Raw genomic sequence first — 18,648 nt, forward strand, 5'->3', positions numbered from 1 at the left:
AGTAGCCTGAAATCACAGGATAATAAGTCAACAAATACAGCAGTATAGTGGGTACAATTAACCAAATAAAAATTGATGTGTTAGGTTGCTTGTTTCTCAGTGTAATGTTTTCAAAGTACCCTATCAGTATTGTACAAAGTTGTGAAATAGCAAGACTCAAATCTCATAAGAAAGCAATACCTTAAGCCTTACCCACTAACACTCCTCACCATCACTTGGCATTTTTCAGTGAGATTATTCACCAAGCTCTTTTTTAAACTACATCTCTTTGTTTTCTTAGATCTGACAGAAATTTGTGCTTTGTCTTTTCAAAGAAGTAGCTTTTGGTTTTACCAATTCTCCTTTCGTTTGTGTTTTTTATTTATCTTCAGATTTTGCCATTACTTTTCTTTAAATCATTGTTACTTGTGTGTCACATGCTTCCTTTATTTAATTAGATTGTGCTAACAAGCGCAAAATAGTATTTGAAACTGTAAATCCCCTGGAATCAATTTTCTTTGTATCCCATACCTTTTTGTAGGGAATGTTCAAACTTTTGTAAATTTCTTGATAATTTAGAATTTTGGTCTTGTCTTCCTCTTTGATTAAGAGCTGGTAGAGCTTAACTTTTTTTTTTTTTTAAACAGGTTATAAATTTCACTAGGATGTGGGTATCTTTTCTTCTTTAATTTAAACTTGTGTCTGACACTGTGTAGACTTTTGATCTTAAACTTTTTGTTTTTGTTGGTTTTAAGCTAGAGGAATCTTTTTCTTTCCTTCTTTTACGTATTATTTCAGTGGTGATTACTTTTTATTTTTTTGTTCATTTCCTTTATTTTTTGTTTCATTTTGTTAACTTATGTTCCCTTTTTTTCCTACTCATTTTCTTCTGTAAGTCCTATTCCTAATAAGGAACACATGTTTAGCGACTGCCCACCTTAGTCATTGATTGCCATTTTATCATATTTCCTTCAGGTTTTGTAGTGTTTTCATTAAACCTGGACATGTAGTAGAACCCTCCTAGGTACTATGACCTAAACTGTTATGAAATTGATACTGATTGTTGACATGCATATTTTTATACTTTTGCTGCATAAATTCCTCCTCCTGGTCTCTTTAGGACTAGTGTTTTTCAACTCTTGGTTTCATATTATAATTTCCTGGGAGCTTTAAAAAACAAAAATCATCTGATACTTACGTTGTGCTCTCTGGAATGGTACCACAGGTGATGGTAGTTTACAAAAGCTCTTGGTGTGATTCTAATATGCATCCAGTGTTAAGAACCATTGCTTTAAAGGAATTTTGAAAATTTCTGCCACCACCCCTCCCAAGGGTATTTGGGATAATTTTTAAAATTTCTGTGCTTGGGAGATCCTGAATTATTTTTGAGCCCCAAACCTGAATATCATCTAGATTCGTGGTTACGGTACTCAGGAAGCCCCCACACAACTTGAGGTTTTCAAAGCATTCTTTGCAGTATCTTAAGATTTTTTGTCCTCTCTCTCTCTATCTCTCTCTCTCTCTGTTTCTCTCTCGTTCTCTCTCGCTTTTCCTGTTTTTTCTTTTTCTCTTCATTAAATCTGGCTTAGAAGGTGTTGCTGTTTTAGTTATTGATTTTGTTCTTTCTTTGATGTGCCAAGTTACTTTTTCAGTGATCTGTCACAATTTTGCTGCTTTTTGATTTTTAGGACCAGATGTTGAGTTCTTTAAGTCAGCAAGTAATGAAAAGTTAAGAAGTATTTCATTTCTCTAAGATAGTATTATCAGGCTGGGTCATCTCAGTTGAGATGATGAAGATTTTACTTTTCACCTTCTCCAAGGTGTGAGCAAGAGGAGCAGTCTTTGTTCCTCTGCATGGGCATGGGGAGCCTTTTCACTCCTAACAGTCTAGTATCCCTTGAGGACACTTGGAGTCAGTGAGCTTCTCCCAAGGCCTCGCCATGAAGTTTTAAGCTGCAATGCTAGTTGCTTCAGGAGGAAGTTGAGGTAGAGCAGTTACAAACGTAGACCACTTTGGCAAATTTGGAAGTAGCGTATTTGGCCTCTTTGAGGACATTTATAGATTCAAAAGCTATTTTTCTCATGATAAAATGTTTTATGAAATGAGCTCCAGAGGGAGCTGAGCTGAGTTTTGAGAGTTACAACATACGTACTTTTAAGAATCTGCTTGTTACTAAAAGTTCTTGTGTGGTTCAGTATGAAGTTTACCTAAGGGTCAGATGATCTTACGTTTGTACCTCGAAGCAGAAACAGTACTAAACGTACTGTGTGCATACTACATGAGTTTAACTTGCCAGAATAATATAATTTTAAACGTTTTTCAGCTAGACGTGTATTTCACATCATTGGAAATTAGATGCATTGATGAAGTTATCTAACCAGGTGATTAAAAGCTTATGAAAACAGATGACCACTGTCTAAATATCCTAATTTATTCATCAGATAAAAATTTCCAGTGGGCAAATACTGGAGCAACTGTGTTTGGAACACAGTCAACCAGTAAAGTTGGTGAAGAAGATGGTAGTGATGAAGAAGTAGTTTATAATGAAGACATCCATTTTGAACCGATAGTGTCCTTACCAGAGGTAAATATTAAAGAATGAAAATCTTACGAATAACTTACTTTACATTTGAAGTTTAAAACTTTACATAGGCTTGATTTGTATTTCTTTCTGAATATTTATAATTTCAAACAAAAGCTCTTTATTAGAAGTTAAGCTTTTAAGTGTAAATTGTCTTCCTTGTCAAAATTTATATATAGGGGGTGGCTAGTTGACTCAGTTGGAGCATGGTGCTGGTGGCACCAAGGCTGCTGGTTTGATCCCCGCATGGGCCACTGAGTTGTGACCTCCTTAAAAAATAAAAATAAAAATAAATAAATACATATATGTGTGTGTGTGTGTATACACACACACACACATACATACATATACACTCACACATATATATATGTATCTATATATAAATCTTTGGTAAATTATATATGAAATTGGGAAGAGCTGAATTTTTTCTTTTCTTTTTTTAAGATTTTATTGGGGAAGGGGAACAGGACTTTATTGGGGAACAGTGTGTACTACCAGGACTTTTTTCCAAGTCAAATTGTTGTCCTTTCAATCTTAGTTGTGGAGGGTGCAAGTCAGCTCCAGGTCCAGTTGCCGTTTTCTAGTTGCAGGGGGCACAGCCCACCATCCCTTGCAGGAGTTGAACCGGCAACCTTGTGGTTGAGAGGACGCGCTCCAACCAACTGAGCCATCCGGGAGGCAGCTCAGCTCAAGGTGCCGTGTTCAATGTTAGTTGCAGGGGGCAGAGCCCACCATCCTTTGCGGGACTCGAGGAATCAAACTGGCAACCTTGTGGTTGAGAGCCGAGCACTGGCCCATGTGGGAATCGAACCGGCAACCTTTGGAGTTAGGAGCACGGAACTCCAACCGCCTGAGCCACCGGGCCGGCCCATGAATTTTTTCATGTTAGAATATCATGTTTGTATTAACAATTCTGGAGGCAAAAAATAATTGCATATTGCTAAAGTCCTTTAAATGAAAATAAACGTTTTCTGGACAAGAATGTTGTTTTAGACAAATTGCTGTATCAGTTTTCAACCTCAAGCAGTAGTTAATATTTCTCTTGAAGAACTTTTTAAAATCTCTTCTGTCCTATAAAAGAATGTATTCAATTTCCAAAAAGGTAGAATACTACATAAGAGAAAAATATTTAATGACAAATCAAGTCTTGACTGCTTTATCCAAATCAGATGTATTCCTACCTAGGATATTACCATTTATCTCAGTAGTACAGTGTGAATTCTGTTAATGTCATTACAAAGACAATATTTTTAAGGAATTTGTATCTTTGAAATTTGTTATGGGATGTGTTGTAAGCAGCAGCTTATTTTTCATCTACTATCATAGGTAGAAGTAAAATCCGGAGAAGAAGATGAAGAAATTTTATTTAAAGAGAGAGCCAGGCTTTATAGATGGGATCGTGATGTCAGTCAGTGGAAGGAGCGTGGTGTTGGAGACATTAAGATTCTTTGGCATACACTGAAGAATTACTACCGGATCCTAATGAGAAGAGACCAAGTCTTTAAAGTGTGTGCCAACCATGTCATTACCAAAACAATGGAATTAAAACCCTTAAATGTTTCAAACAATGCCTTAGTGTGGACTGCCTCAGATTATGCTGGTATGTTTAAATGCTCCTTTTCATATTTTGGACTTGGCTAAGATTCGTAACAAATATATAAAGCAATTTATAAGTTATTTTGATACTAAAGTCATTGTGTTTTTTGTTTTTTAATAGATGGAGAAGCCAAAGTAGAACAGCTTGCAGTGAGATTTAAAACTAAAGAAATTACTGATTGTTTTAAGAAAAAATTTGAAGAATGTCAACAGAATTTATTGAAACTCCAGAAGGGACAGTTATCACTGACAGCAGAATTATCAAAGGAGACAAATCCTGTGGTGTTTTTTGACATTTGTGCAGATGATGAACCTTTAGGACGTATAACCATGGAATTATTTTCAAACATCGTTCCTGTTACTGCTGAAAACTTCAGAGCACTGTGCACTGGAGAGAAGGGCTTTGGTTTCAAGAACTCCATTTTTCATAGAGTAATTCCAGGTTTCGTTTGCCAGGTAAGTATTAAACTGTGTAACACAACTGAAGTCTAGAAAAGTGTACCACACTAATTGGGGAATTTGAGTGTCTCTCATCACCTGTAATTTTCTTAACACATTGCATACGGATCATGAGAATCTTCACGAGGGATTTAAACCCCGCCATACGCAACGTGTTAAGATTTCTTTAGCTTTTCCACACATTAGTTGGTGCCACCACCCTAACATCCTATCCCCACAAAAACTTTCACCCTAAAATGGTTCAAATTTCTAATGCCTTGAAACCTGCTAGAATTTGAGGGTGGAAAAAAGACGTTGTCAATTTTTTGTTTCAAAAATGGATAGTTCTTCATTTTTAAACCACATTCTCAAGCAAGCTGGGTGTTTAGGGCTTACCCTGTAGTGGTTAGTGCTGTGTGTATTTTAGTGTTTTATTCAGGATTCCTAGTAATCGAAATCTTTTTTTTCAGGGGGGAGATATCACCAACCATGATGGAACAGGAGGACGGTCTATTTATGGAGATAAATTTGAAGATGAAGATTTTAATGTGAAACATACTGGTCCTGGCTTACTATCGATGGCTAATCGAGGCCGAGATACCAATAATTCTCAATTTTTTATAACACTAAAGAAAGCAGAACATTTGGACTTTAAGCATGTAGTATTTGGGTTTGTTAAGGATGGCATGGATACTGTGAAAAAGATTGAATCATTTGGTTCTCCTTCAGGGTCTGTTAGTCGAAAAATTAGTATCACAGAATGTGGACAGATATAAAATCACTGTTTTTCATAGTAAAATTTTACCTGTGTAAACAGTTGAATTGAAGCTTAGCTGTTATGACAATATGGTAATTATGTTCAGCTTTTGAAAATGGACGTTTCCAATGTATAAATGTAAAATTGCAGCTTATAGCTGTTGTCACTTTTTAATGTGTTATAATTGACCTTGCATGGTGTGAAATAAAAGTTTAAACACTGGTTTATTTCAGGTGTACTTGTGTTTATGTACTCCTGACATATCTGTATTAAAATGGAATAATACTAATCTTGTTAAAAGCAATATAGACCTTCTCATACTATTGAAGGAATATTATATATGCAATTTAATTTTAATTTCTTTTAAATATTGGACTTCCTGCATGGATATATTTACTTACTGTTTGATTAAAGGGACCAAAACTTGGATAATTTTTATTTTAGATTTGAAATATATTTGGTAATTTTAACTATTGGTGTGCTCATTTATGCATAGAGGCTTACTTATGAATGGGTAGAGCCACAGAGGGTAGAGACTTAACCAAAGTGCTCTTCTATAATCCTTGCACCTCCTGTATATTTAATGAACTTCTAAGTAGAGTACCTTCTTTTCTTAAAATGATATGTAGCTTCCTGTGCCCTTCCAATGGTATTAAATTAATTTTTATATTTTAAACAAGTTGAGTATTTCCTTAGATTATTTTTTTTTTTTAACTTTTCTGTCATCTGTTTCTACTACCTCAAACTGCAGCTTGGTTCTGATAGAACTTGAATTTTCCCTTGCAGTTATTGTGATAAAGTATGAATATTTTAAAAAGGTCTATACCATGTTCTTTGGTTGAAATTTTGCTTTATACTAGATTGTTGCAGTACCTTTTTTCTGGTGAATTTTGTAGCAAAAATAAAGTGACAATTGTTAACAGCCATGACATTTAAAAAATTCATTACTGTGCATCTAATCGTTCGTTCTAGAACCAAAGAAGGAAGACAAAGGTCTGTAAACTCAAACTGCCACGTAATTTCCAGAGCTCCCAAGGAAGTGACTTTTTTCAAGTTTGATACACTGAAAATTTATCTGGAAATGGCCAATGTCAATAGTTAGTCCAACTGCTAAAAAGGGGGATGTTCTCGTTGACCTACTCAATGTAGAACTACAAAGAAGCTAGTTAGAGCACAAAATTTTATATATTCCAATCATTCCAGTCACTCACAGTGTCCTCCTGTATTCTTCCCAGTGAAATCACCTTGTTCAGTAAAAGACAGTGGGGTTTATTCTGTTTGGAGGTTTGAAGATGGTTTATCCTATATAATAAATACGTGTTCACCCACCACCAGTCAAAGGAGAAGAGGGATGTCATGTGTGGTTTGTGTGAGTAATGAGTGATGGAATGCCATTACTAAATTCACTTGGCCATAAAGCCAGATAACTGAAATAAACCTACCCCAATGTAGTATCACTTGAACTACATGAACCTTAAAGAGAACCATATATGCACATTTAACAGCAAGAATTGGCTTCTTTAGACACCCATGTAATATAAGTTGTAAAGTGTATTGTAATTTTTCAGCTGGGGCAGCTGATGCCTTTGTCATGATTTTAGAATAAATTCCAAGTAAAGACAAGCACACTTACGAGATTTTTTAAGAGAAATCAGCTTTACACTGATTTTGATGCTATCCTAAAGCATTCAAATTATGAATTAAAAAGATTTAAAACTAATACTTTGACCAAATGTTGGATAAAACTGACTACTAAACCGACTTTTCCAGTATTCCAAAGATGCTTAAAAGTGGCTTGAGGCATTTTTAAGAAAGACTGTCACATTTCAGGAAAGGACTTTGTGATTTCTCTTTGTTATTTAATTGCTAATGTGGTATAAACCCACATAATGTACTTTTAAAAAAACTGGCTTGATTTTATATTGGCTCATTAAATTCTGCTTGAAGATAGAAAATAAAAGAAATTCATTATTTGTATACTTTATACTTTATGGCAAAGCACTATTGATTTAAATAATTTATTAAAATTGATACAAAATTTTTTGCATTCGAGGAAGTGTAATTAGGGAATCTAGGAATTTTTAGTTCAGACATGCTGTTGAGTATTCAAAATTTAGAAAAGTAAAGGATTATACTAGTGTAGTTGTATAAGAGAATTTAAGTGGTTAGTCAGTTATTCACCTCTATTAGTCTCTGTTTAATGTAGGATTTAGATTGATGTACCATGCCAATAAATATTGAGCACCTACTAAATGGCAGGCACTGTTCTCGGCACTGGGGAAAGCTGTTAAAAAAGTAGATGCTCTCGGGAATCTTACATATTGCTTTTTAATATCCTCTTGTGCTACATAGGAAACAGGCAATGGCAGGGAGTGAGGGGATAATTCTTTTTGAAATTGCTATGCTTTGCAGTAGATATATTCTTGATTTTCCCCTCCTTTAATGTTATAGTTAGCAAAGGCCACCCCGATTATGTCCAAACGCACACTAAATATGTCATGACATTCCAGGCAAGGGTGGGGGTTCCTACCAGTCAGGTTTGGACCATTCTGGTGACCCCCTCGTCTATGGACATAACCGTGTGTGCATTCCCACGTACATGCGAGATGCACGGGTTAACAGGGAACGTGGTGACTTCCTCCCAGAGTCGTGGAGTCCCGAGGCCGCAGCTGAGGTCCCCTCCGAGTGAGGGGCCACGCCACATCTGCTAAGGTGCAACCTGGTGTGGACGGTCTTCCTTTTCGGTGCCTTGGACACGGCGGAGGAAAACTGAACTAGCAGAAAGACACTGCAAAGATTAAACGCCATTTATCAGTCCAAATAGCACACTAGTAATTATTAAATCATTCGGCAGTAAAAACATGTAACGCCACGACGGTTTTAACACACAAAACGAAGACTCCTCAGGCTCTGGTCTCCACGATCCCGCTCACGGGGGGCGGGACCGTGTTATACGTTGCCACGCACTTCCGGTGCGCGAGTTCCGCCCCTGCGCGTCCCGCCGCAGGTTTGAACGCTGTTCCCGGGGAGACAACGGTGTCCTCTGCGATGGAGCCGAGAGTGGTCAAGCCACCTGGGCAGGATTTCGTAGTGGAGCGTCTGAAAAGCCGCTATGGACTAAGTGGCTGCTGCCCCGCGGAGGTGAGGCCTCGCCCTTCCTCCCGGCCCGGCCTGGGGTCCGCGGGCTGGCGCCTGCTGGTGTGAGGTGGCTCAGCAGGCTCCGCCGGGGGTCGGGCCGAGTGCGGAAGACACGGGGCGAGAGACGTTCCGCGGAAAGACGAGTTGACCAAAACTTAGCTGGAGGGGGAAATATTTATGGCGGCAGATGTGTAAATGCTTAGGCAGACAGATGTCACATATGTGGGATAAACAAGTTTTGTATCAGAAAAATTGCTTCACCATAAACTTTTGAAAGTTTATGTTATACAAAGCGTGGTATGAAATGGTTGAAAGTCATTTTGAACTTTTATTTAGAGTGACTTGAGTGGAGTTCAAAAAATTTAATTTCTTTTAATTTTTTTTTCTTGAAAAAAGTTGCCAGGATAATAGTCTTTTGTATCCTTCGCTTGGATTCGTCACTTGTTAACATTTTGCCACATTTTGCGCGCTCTCGCTCTCCTTCCCTCTCTTCTTTGTCCCCCTCTCTCCTTCCCACCCTCCCCTCTTTAACTCCCTTTCCATATATACACGCCCCCCCCCCAACTATTTGAGGGTGATTTGCAGGCATCATGAATCTTGACTCCCAAATATAAATACCAACGTGTGGTTTCCTAGAAATAAGGACATTCTCTTACATGACCAGAGTAATTAATTCAGGAAACTTACCACTGATACAATACTACTATGTAATGTATAATTCATATTCAAATTTCACTGTTTATCTCAACAATGTCCTTTAAAAAATTTTTTTTTTTCCTGGTGCAGATCCAATCTAGGAATAAGTATTGCATTTGGTTTTTCCCTTTTGTTGCCTTTAATCTGGAACAGGTTTATTAGAGCGTTACTCAGTTTGGGTTTGTCTGATGATTATACCTTATGGTTAGATATTTGTTTTGCTTTTTGGCAAGAATGGTACATGAATGATGTGTGGTTTGCTCTCTTCATGAGGAGACACAGGATGTTGCTTTGTACCATTATTGCTGATGTTTGATCACTTGATTAAGGTGGTGCCCACTGGATTTCTCCACGGGTTTAATTATAAGTCTAACCTTTGTAATTAATACATAATTTGTAGGGAACTATTTTGAGACTGTAAGTTAATTCTTAGTATACACATTAAATGTCATCTTTTTTTTTTAGTATGATTTTTCAAATTTTGATCAGGCTAACTGTAAGAGAAGATCTCCAACCTACTCAGGTAGGCCAATAATTTTGTATATTTGGGTTTTTAACAAATTTAATTTGAGAAAAGAGTTTTAAAAAGTTTGCAGACTTATAGCTATTGCCAGATATCTTGCGATACCAAGCTTTTTTCAGTGTGGTAATCATTTTTGGGGTGACTGTGTAAGATGCCTTTAAAAATGAAAGTGATTGAATTTTTTGGTGCTTTAATTACAGTATTTTTGCCTTTAAGATATATAAAAAATTAAGCAGTATATTGGGTAAAGAAAACTAATTGCTATTTTTCAGGCACAAACTTTTCTGAGTTATTAGGATAATAATTATTGGACTGGAGGAATTTATCAAACAAAAATGTACTTGATAATTATACTGTGGGATTGGGTGTGTTGGAACATTATGTGGTAAACTGACTAACGTGTAGTTTAACCATTAATGTTTTGATTTGTTGATACTTCTTGAGTATGTCTTTATTAGTGAGTATAATCATTGAACTTTGAGATGATTGCAGCAGAAACAGTTAATATCTTTAAAAGTTCATCAGAGAGATCTCAGCTGGCTGAAGATACCGATCTCATTGTCTTCCCAGTCCTTTGACACAGCCTCCCTCCCCCGTTCCTCCCCAACTCCCCGCCCCCACGGCTCTCAATAAAATGGTTTGATCCCCTCCCCCCAAAAAATGAAAGTTCATCAGATGGTGAATTAGAGAATTTCATTTTTTTCCCAAGCTTATTTCATTTTGAAATCTTGTGATATTCTTCTGAAACATTTGTTCAGTTTAAAAAAAAATTCCAGTTATTGCTGAGTCTAGTATCTTAAAAACATTTTAAATTAAAATTGTAGTTTAGTTTTGAAACTTGCCCTAAAAATTCCAGCCTTCCAAAATGTAATTAAAAAGTATAGTTCATTAAATTCCTAAGGCATAAAAATGAATGTTAGAAAACGGTGCATACTTTTAAAAATATTTCTGAGTAGCTTATCAGAGAAGCTCTTTTTTTTCACTGAATTTAGATAAGGCTAATGGTTTATTAAACAAATGTTTAATGTTTAAAATGTATAAAATTAAAAAATAAAGCGTTTAATGTTTAGCCTTTCCACTTGCTAGTTGTGTTACTTAGAAAAATTTACACAACTTTTCTGGTTCTTAGGTTCCTAACCATTAGACTAAAGTTAAAAGCACATATTCTGCTTACTTCACAGAGTTGCTTAGATCAAATAAGGTAATGGATGAAAGAGCATTTTGTAATCAGTAAAGTGCTATAGTATAATGTAAGATATGATGCCTGTTTTTCTGGAAGTTTACATTTGGGAAACAGATAAGAAATAACATTTAAGTGATTTTGCTATCTTATCTTTAGGAGCCTAGAATGAGATCATTAATATCTGATTTTAGTAATCTCTGCTATTTTCTTTTTTGTTAACAGATGATTTGGTTTTCTACTCATCTGGAGATAAAGTTGTTTACCCATTAAGGTGTTATTCTGATGAAAGAAAGCATTCCACTACACCTCTTTGTAGTTCATTCAAGCACTTAAATGGGAACTGGTAAAGTACCCCAAATCCCCTCAGTCGCTCAGAAAACTAAGAAGGGGTGGATTATTTATGTATTTATGTGTTTGTTTTTCTCTGGCAGGAAGTATAAGCAGTTTGGAGCCTTCTGAATAGTGTGTGTCTAGTAGTGTGGTAAGAAATGGATTTTAGGTAGTTGAGAGATTGAAGAAGTTGGTCTGGGAAGATGGTAACTATGAAATATATAAGTTATAGTGCTGCGCTGGAAGGGATTAGCAGTTTTATAGAAATTTTCCTCTGGGTGAAACAAGTATAAAACCAGTGGAAGCTAAGGTGATATTTGGGAGCTTGAATTTTTTTTTTATGTAAATGATTCATTCTCTACTTAAAGGAATTAATCTATGTAAGGTACTTAGAACAGTGTTTGGTATATAGAAAAGCATTCAAACATGCTGTTGTCATCAGTGTTGTTATTACTGTTTGGCATTCAAAAAGTAACCTAGTTGATCTGGATTCAAGATTTGGACATGAGGTAGATTGAATATAGAGCAAGGAAAGTGAAAATTTCTTTAAGATAATTAGGAATTCATAGAAATTATTTCCTTATATTTAACTGATAGTTTTATAAATTTTTGTTTCTATAAGTGAATGATCTGGGTACAATTTCAAATGATAATTTGAAGCTTTGGGACTATGAAGGTTTTGATAACATTGGAGTTTTTTTCACAATCCCTAGTTATGATCTAATCTAGAATTAGAGAACTGTCTAGCACAGTAGCCACATGTGGCTGTTGAGTACTTGAAATAGGGCTTGTCTGAACTGAAGTATGTTGTAAGTGTAAAATACACACCAGATTTCAAAGATGGATTAAAAATGTAAAATAGCTTAATACTTTTTTATATGGATTACATGCCAATGTAATAATCTTTTAGATATACTGAGTTATATGGTTAAAATTTCACGTCTTTTTATGTTTTTAATATGGCTACTAGAAAATTTTAGTTACCTTATGTGGCTTGCAATATATTCTTTTTGAACAGCACTGCTTGAGAAATTTCAACTTTGAGGTCATGTTTTTGGAGAGAATACCTAGGGTTCTAGTTCTGTTCCATCTTTTTCTAGTTATGTCACCTCTCAGTTACTTAAATGATTTAGGGTTCAGTTTCCTCACGTTAAACTAAAATTATAGAGAACAATACCTGTTATGTTTACCTCACAAAAGTATTAGGATTCAAAAAGAGTTTGGCAGTTTTAGAGCATTCACAGGTATATGAAGTTTTAAATTAAGCCCATTTGTATATGCACGAAGATACTTGTGAGTTTTCAGGATCAATGACTATTACTTTTTACATTTTTACTTTTGCATTTTAAAAAATGTTTACTTGTTACTTTTCTCTCAACTGTAATGCTGTTACTAGTTGAAAAGCAGTTTTATCTTTTAAAAATGCTATTGTAAACTTCCAGAAGGCTGTGATAGAAATTTTTTTTTTAAAGCCTAGATAATGAACAGGATTCTTTTCGTGATTTGAAGCAACGGGAAACGGAAGAGTTAATTGAAAATGATCATAGAGTTAATAGCTCCAAAATAACCAAGCAGTCTTTTAAAGAAATAGAAAAAGGTAAAAAAAATATTCACTTTAGAATATCATTTAAATAGTAACTTTGTGAAGTAGAACACACAAAGCTTACCCCATAGTAATAACACTGCTCATCAGGTGTCTGTATTTCTGTGTTCTGAATTTTTGTAAGCCATGAGAATAGTTACTGTGCTTGTTATTTAAAGGAGAAAAAGATAAACATTATTTTCCTGTGTATTCATAAACTCTCAGAACTTACCAAAATAAGTTAATCAATTGAGTACTTTTAAAATTTCTTTAGTTCTTCCTCATGTCAGTATTTGTTAGGAAGTGAGTTAAAGATTGTGGTAGTATTTAACTAATCCTTTAATATTTTAAGAAAATACTCCAGATTACTGTATTTTGCCATGTGTAATGTGCTCCTGTGTCTAATGTGCACCCACGTTTTTGGCCCAAACTTTCAGGGAAAAATCTTTCCTTTTAATTTTTTCATTCAAATTTCTGTTTGTTTACATTTAGGTACTTGTTTTTTGTATTATAAAGGAATTTTAGCATTTATTTTGTAACATATTATGGTGCAAGAAATTTTATGTAACAAATAACTGCCAAACACAAGAACAGATACAAAGTACAAGAAATTTTATGTATGGTAATAAATTTATGATGTTTACGCATCATAGAAGCCTTAAGTACTCTTCCTTGTTGCAAATGTCATAAGTTCAATAAAACTGATTATCGTGTTCCAGGGTATTATTTTGCATATGGATATAGTTATTGATTTCTAGTTACACTTCTAACTCATAAGCATAAATAAAACATTTTTATAGATATGGAATTAGTACTACCTGTGTATAATGTGCATCCTTATTTTTCCCTCACGAAATTGGGCAAAAAGGTGCACATTATACATGGCAAAATACAGTAATTAAGCATTGGCTCCCTTAAGTACTAGGGACTGAACTAGTAGTTAATCTCTATGTACCTGGCTGTATATCATAGTTTTGTTAGGATTTCAAAGAAAGAGGCAGAGATGATATCCTCCTCCTCTTGGCTGCAGGACTGAGAGCGCTGTTGCCCCATTGATAGCCTCTGTGCATCTCTTCTCCTGGCGTATACAAATATAAAATAAGATAAAGCAGTGAGGATTTGTGAACCTAATTCTAGCATTCACAAATAACATATTATTTTAAGGAGAAGATTATAGAAATTACATAATTGCATGATTATATAATTATAGATATGATCTAATGTTAAAAACAGGTAAAAAGACAAGGTGTTTTTTTGTTTTTTTACATAAGTAGTAAAAATTAAAGTGAAGCAATGATTAATGCTATATGTGGGTTAGTGGTTAATTTGGTTTAGGGGAGAAGGGAGAATGTGATTAGGAGTTTCTGAGGTAACTACATTTCTTGGCCTAGACAGTTAATACATGAGTGTTTTCATGCACTTTAAAATAATCTATTTTGAAATAATTTCAGACTTACAGAAAAGTTGTAAAAAGAGCATAAAGAATTCTATGGCCTTCATCCAAATTTTCTAAATGTTAACATTTTACCACCTTTGCTATATCATTCTTTCTCTTTGCATATATTACTTGAAACTTTTAAACAATACTATAAATCATGTTTAAAGTAACTGTTCCTGAAGATTACTTTATCTGAGAATATTTAAAATTGTATATTAATAAAGTTTATAATTAAAATTTTATTTTCTTTGCAGTTGCCCAGCCAACTAATTTGGCCTCAAATTCAAGAAATTGGACTGAATGTTGTAGTGATTCAAGTGACTCTCCTTTGAAACATGTCAGCTTTCCAACATCTAAAGCATCAAACAAGCAGAATTTACGTCCACATCAGATCAATCGGATATATGATGAATTGTTTCAGATACATCAGAAACTACAGGTAAGAACTAAATACTGGATGGAGAATTCAGAAATATTTACTTTCTAAGCACTAAACATTTACAAAATTTGAATACTACAGGGTATTTCATTTTGATTATTTCCGATGAGTGTGTTAAGACATGGTTGGAAGGGAACAAACACAATTTATTGGAACTATTGAAGGGAAAAATGTATGGTGAGAGAAAAATATAAACAGTGGTGTTTTTATGTGTAGGTGTGTTTTTTTAGATTCAGATTGTCCTGTGTTTTTATGTTTATTCCAATCCCATTCCACCATTGCTTAAGAAATAAAACAAAATCTGCTGGTAGAGTATACTTTTTGAAGTAGGTGTTCTAGATTCATTGTTTTGGATACCCATATGTAAGAAGTTCTCTTGTCAACTCTCACCAAAATTCAGTTCAGAACATTGGCCTTTATCTGTCTTCTTTGGGGTGTTTTGTTTCGAAAGGATATAATTCATGTATTTATCAAGTATCCACTAGGTGGGAGTACAGAAGGGAACAAAGTATATGTAAAACATAATTTCTGTTTGAAATTCTAGTTGGAAATATGTTATATTTCTATACACATGAAATAAATTTTTAAAAAAGGAATATCTCATTTTGTCTAGATAATTCAGATTATAGACACCATAGCATTTAAGGAAAAGATTATTTTGGCCTAAAAATCACTGGGGAAAAGTTCACAAAGAGACTTAGCTTGGTACTTGACTGAGGCAGAATTTAAAGAGGAGAGGAGTGGGAAGGGCACTCCAGGTACAAGGAATGGGAAGTGAGAGGTTTTTAGAAAGGAGTGATTTGTCAGATTGTGAATTTATTAACCTGCCTGGGGAAGAAAATTGTGAAAACTCGGACTGAAAACCATTACAGGTTTTTAATACTGAAAACCATTACAGATTTTTAAGCAAGAGAGTGACAAAATAGAAAATAGTGTATTAGGAAGATTCCTTTGCTCATACTTTATGGGATAAAAATGGAGGAGGGTTGTGAGGATATATCTATCATCTACAGCAATCATTTAATTTAAAAATGATGTGCAAGGGATTAATCTGGTTTAATCTGTAGTTTAATATGACTCTAAAAATCACTTTGTGGTCTTCTATTGTGTTAGTTATCATAAAGTATGTACGTTTTTGTCAGACAGTGTGATTTCATTCATCCAACAAAATTTAAACACCTGTTAATAGGCATTTGCATGCTCAGTGTTGAGTATATAGAAGTAAATAAAATATGTATGGTCCTTGCCAGGCATAGCTTATTAGAAGTTAAAGGTAAGTACCTATATAATTACAATTTTATATGGTTATTTTTTTTTTAATTTTATTGGGGAATATTGGGGTACACTGTGTTTCTCCAGGGCCCATCAGCTCCAAGTTATTGTCCTTCAATGTAGTTGTAGAGGGCGCAGCTTAGCTCTAAGTCCAGTCGCTGTTTTCAATCTTTAGTTGCAGGGGGCACAGCCCACCATCCCATGTGGAAATTGAACCTGGCAACCTTGTTGTTGAGAGCTTGCGCTCTAACTAACTGAGCCATCTGGCTGCCCCACCGGAAGCTCAGTGGCAGCTTGTTGTCTTCAATCTAATTGTGGAGGGCACAGCTCACTGGCCCATGTGGGAATTGAACTGGCAACCCTGTTGTTCAGAGCTCGCACTCTAACCAACTGAGCCATCCGGTCACCCCAATTTTACAAATTTAAGTAAATAATATTGCTACAATATGAACACCTCATTGGGGTAGATTGAGAGTTCAGGTAAGGTTTTTCTGAGAAAGTAACATTAAGTTAAGCCCTGAAGGATAAGTAGAGGTTAGTCTAGTAAAAGGGGTACATGCTAGACTGAAACATTCTAGTATGAGAAGCCCCTGAAGCATGATAACGTATTCATTCGAGGAAAATGTAGGAGATAACTCTAAGGATTTTTAAAGCAGGGAATTGCATAATTTATTGTGTACTTAAATGGATTGGATGGGGACAGGTGTGGAAGTTGGGAGACCAGATATTATATTTCACTGCAGTAGAGCAGGCAAGAGGTAATGGTAACTTGGACTGGGGTGGTAGCAGAGAAATGGAAATGAATCAGTTAGAGATTTCTTTTGGGGACAAAAGTGACCAGACTTGGTATAATGAATTGGATGTGGTATAGGGAGAATAAGGTGTTTTAAGATGATTCCCACATTTCTGGTTTGTACAACTTGGAGAAAGAATCGATTTAGGGAGAAAGACTGTTATTTTAGTTTGGAATGGATTAGGTTTGAGTGTTAAAAGGAGATACAATGTAAGTAGTTAAATATATCAGCCTGGCAGTCCAAATATAGTTCTTAAATGGATGTCTAACTTTGGGAGTCATTTACATATAGATATTTAAAGTTGTCACCAGTAGTTGAGATCTAGAGAGAGGATAGACTGTGAAGACATGGTGGCAGTCTGATGGGGTCCTGTATCAGGGTGAGGGCCTTAGGAATAGAGGTAAGGAGATGAATTCCAAACATATCTAGGAGATTGGATTAATAGATCTTGGAGATTGTTTCAATGTGGGAAGTGTGCACTAAGGTTTTAGTCAAGAGCAAAATGCAGGTTTACTTTTTTGGCTATTAGATAAATGATGCTGCTTTTCCTGAGAGAGGGAACAAAACTGTAGGAGGAGAGATTTAATTCTGTTTCTTTTTTTAATTCATAACTTTTTTTTTGAGGAAAGAGGACTTTATATAAATGTCTTTTCCATTGTCCTTGTTTTACTTGGTAACACTTTTAGTTTTTAAAAGTTTAATTTATAAAATACTTATGACAAAAGCAGAATTATTAGAACATCAACTGTGTACCCATTGTTCATGTTTTGCAATGTGAGTATTTATATTGCTATATGATATTTTTAAAGACATGAAATGTTTCAGTTACAATTGAAATGCCTTCTCATCCCATTTTCTCTTTCCCTTCCCAGGATTAACCACTCCCCTGAAATTAATGTAAATCCTTTCTGTCATGTTTTATCATTTTTATGTATTTATATGTATGTAATTTTTTGAGTATTTTAAAATTTTATATAAGTAGTGACATAACTATGGAAATCTTTTTGTAACTTCATTATTGTATTTTTGAGATTTATGTATTTGGAAAAATGTCAATCTAGTTCCTTCATTTTAACTCCTATAAAAGTATTCCAGCTTGTAAATAAACCACCATTACTTTATTTCTATATAAATGTAAAACAAGATGGAATCTATCCTTTATAAACAGTTTAAGTATCCCTAACTTATCAGAAGAAATAGTAGCAAGGTGCTACCAAATTGTTTTGCAAAGTGGTTGTGCCTGTTTATTATGTTCCTATCAGCAACATCCTGAAGTTCTCTTTTCCCCGTAATCTGATGGGTATCCCACTGATGTTTAGTTTGCATTTCTGCCTTTGAATATTAAATCCATTAAGATGATTCTGAGTTCAGACACTAATAATAAAACCGTATTTTTAAAGCAAACCAGGATAGTCATCTGAGGGGGCGTACCCAAGACCTTGAGTAAAAAGACCAACAGCTTTTATATCAAATGCTGAAAGCATATGAGATAACAACCCTGTGTACAGGAGTTAAGTTTCAAGTCTCCAGAATTCTGTGGTTCTTTGTTAATCAAATAACACGGCACCATATTAGAATTTTTTTGGCTTTCATCGTATGCTAAGATAAGGGATTCCAGCAATTGTTTGCCAACAGTTGACCAATTGTGGGGAATCTTTCAATGATTGTGTTAGAATCCATCTCTTTCAAGGCTTTGTGCATCTGCCTCAGGAACTTCTGGAACTGAGCAGGTGAAGGCAGATACCTTGCTGGGTTCCCAAAATGGAGGCCTGGTCCCATACAGAAAGCTTATGCATCTGATAATCAGAAGAAAGAAGAAAGCCTGTTGAGTGCTGATCCATCTCAGAAAATGGGAAGAGGCGATGTACCTTCACAGTAGTCTACCAAACACTAAAACAAAC

General features: G+C 35.1%; 2 protein-coding genes across 6 annotated transcripts in view; both read left to right on the forward strand.

Annotated features, from left to right (window-relative positions):
- The window catches only part of LOC109436444 (E3 SUMO-protein ligase RanBP2-like), a 67,593-nt gene extending 62,014 nt beyond the window's left edge, over positions 1-5,579 (forward strand). For both annotated transcript variants that reach the window (XM_088796041.1, XM_074332319.2), the window contains 4 exons: positions 2,422-2,564; positions 3,888-4,161; positions 4,279-4,613; positions 5,066-5,579. In XM_088796041.1, coding sequence (XP_088652167.1) covers positions 2,422-2,564; positions 3,888-4,161; positions 4,279-4,613; positions 5,066-5,371 — 1,058 coding nt within the window. In that variant the 3' untranslated portion in view covers positions 5,372-5,579. The remainder of the gene's footprint in view (positions 1-2,421; positions 2,565-3,887; positions 4,162-4,278; positions 4,614-5,065) is intronic.
- A 2,763-nt stretch (positions 5,580-8,342) lies between these two features.
- Positions 8,343-18,648, forward strand: part of CCDC138 (coiled-coil domain containing 138) — a 68,030-nt gene continuing 57,724 nt past the window's right edge. For all 4 annotated transcript variants that reach the window (XR_016020433.1, XM_019715018.3, XM_019715019.3 and 1 more), the window contains exons 1-5: positions 8,343-8,493; positions 9,652-9,709; positions 11,115-11,235; positions 12,695-12,819; positions 14,497-14,681. Coding sequence is in view for 3 of the 4 variants with exons in the window: in XM_019715018.3 (XP_019570577.2) it covers positions 8,401-8,493; positions 9,652-9,709; positions 11,115-11,235; positions 12,695-12,819; positions 14,497-14,681 (582 nt within the window). In the remaining variant the exon portion in view is untranslated. The remainder of the gene's footprint in view (positions 8,494-9,651; positions 9,710-11,114; positions 11,236-12,694; positions 12,820-14,496; positions 14,682-18,648) is intronic.

This window comes from Rhinolophus sinicus, chromosome 2, assembly GCF_057876585.1.
Source record: "Rhinolophus sinicus isolate RSI-liver-muscle chromosome 2, RSI-T2T, whole genome shotgun sequence".
Taxonomy (NCBI): Eukaryota; Metazoa; Chordata; class Mammalia; order Chiroptera; family Rhinolophidae; genus Rhinolophus; species Rhinolophus sinicus.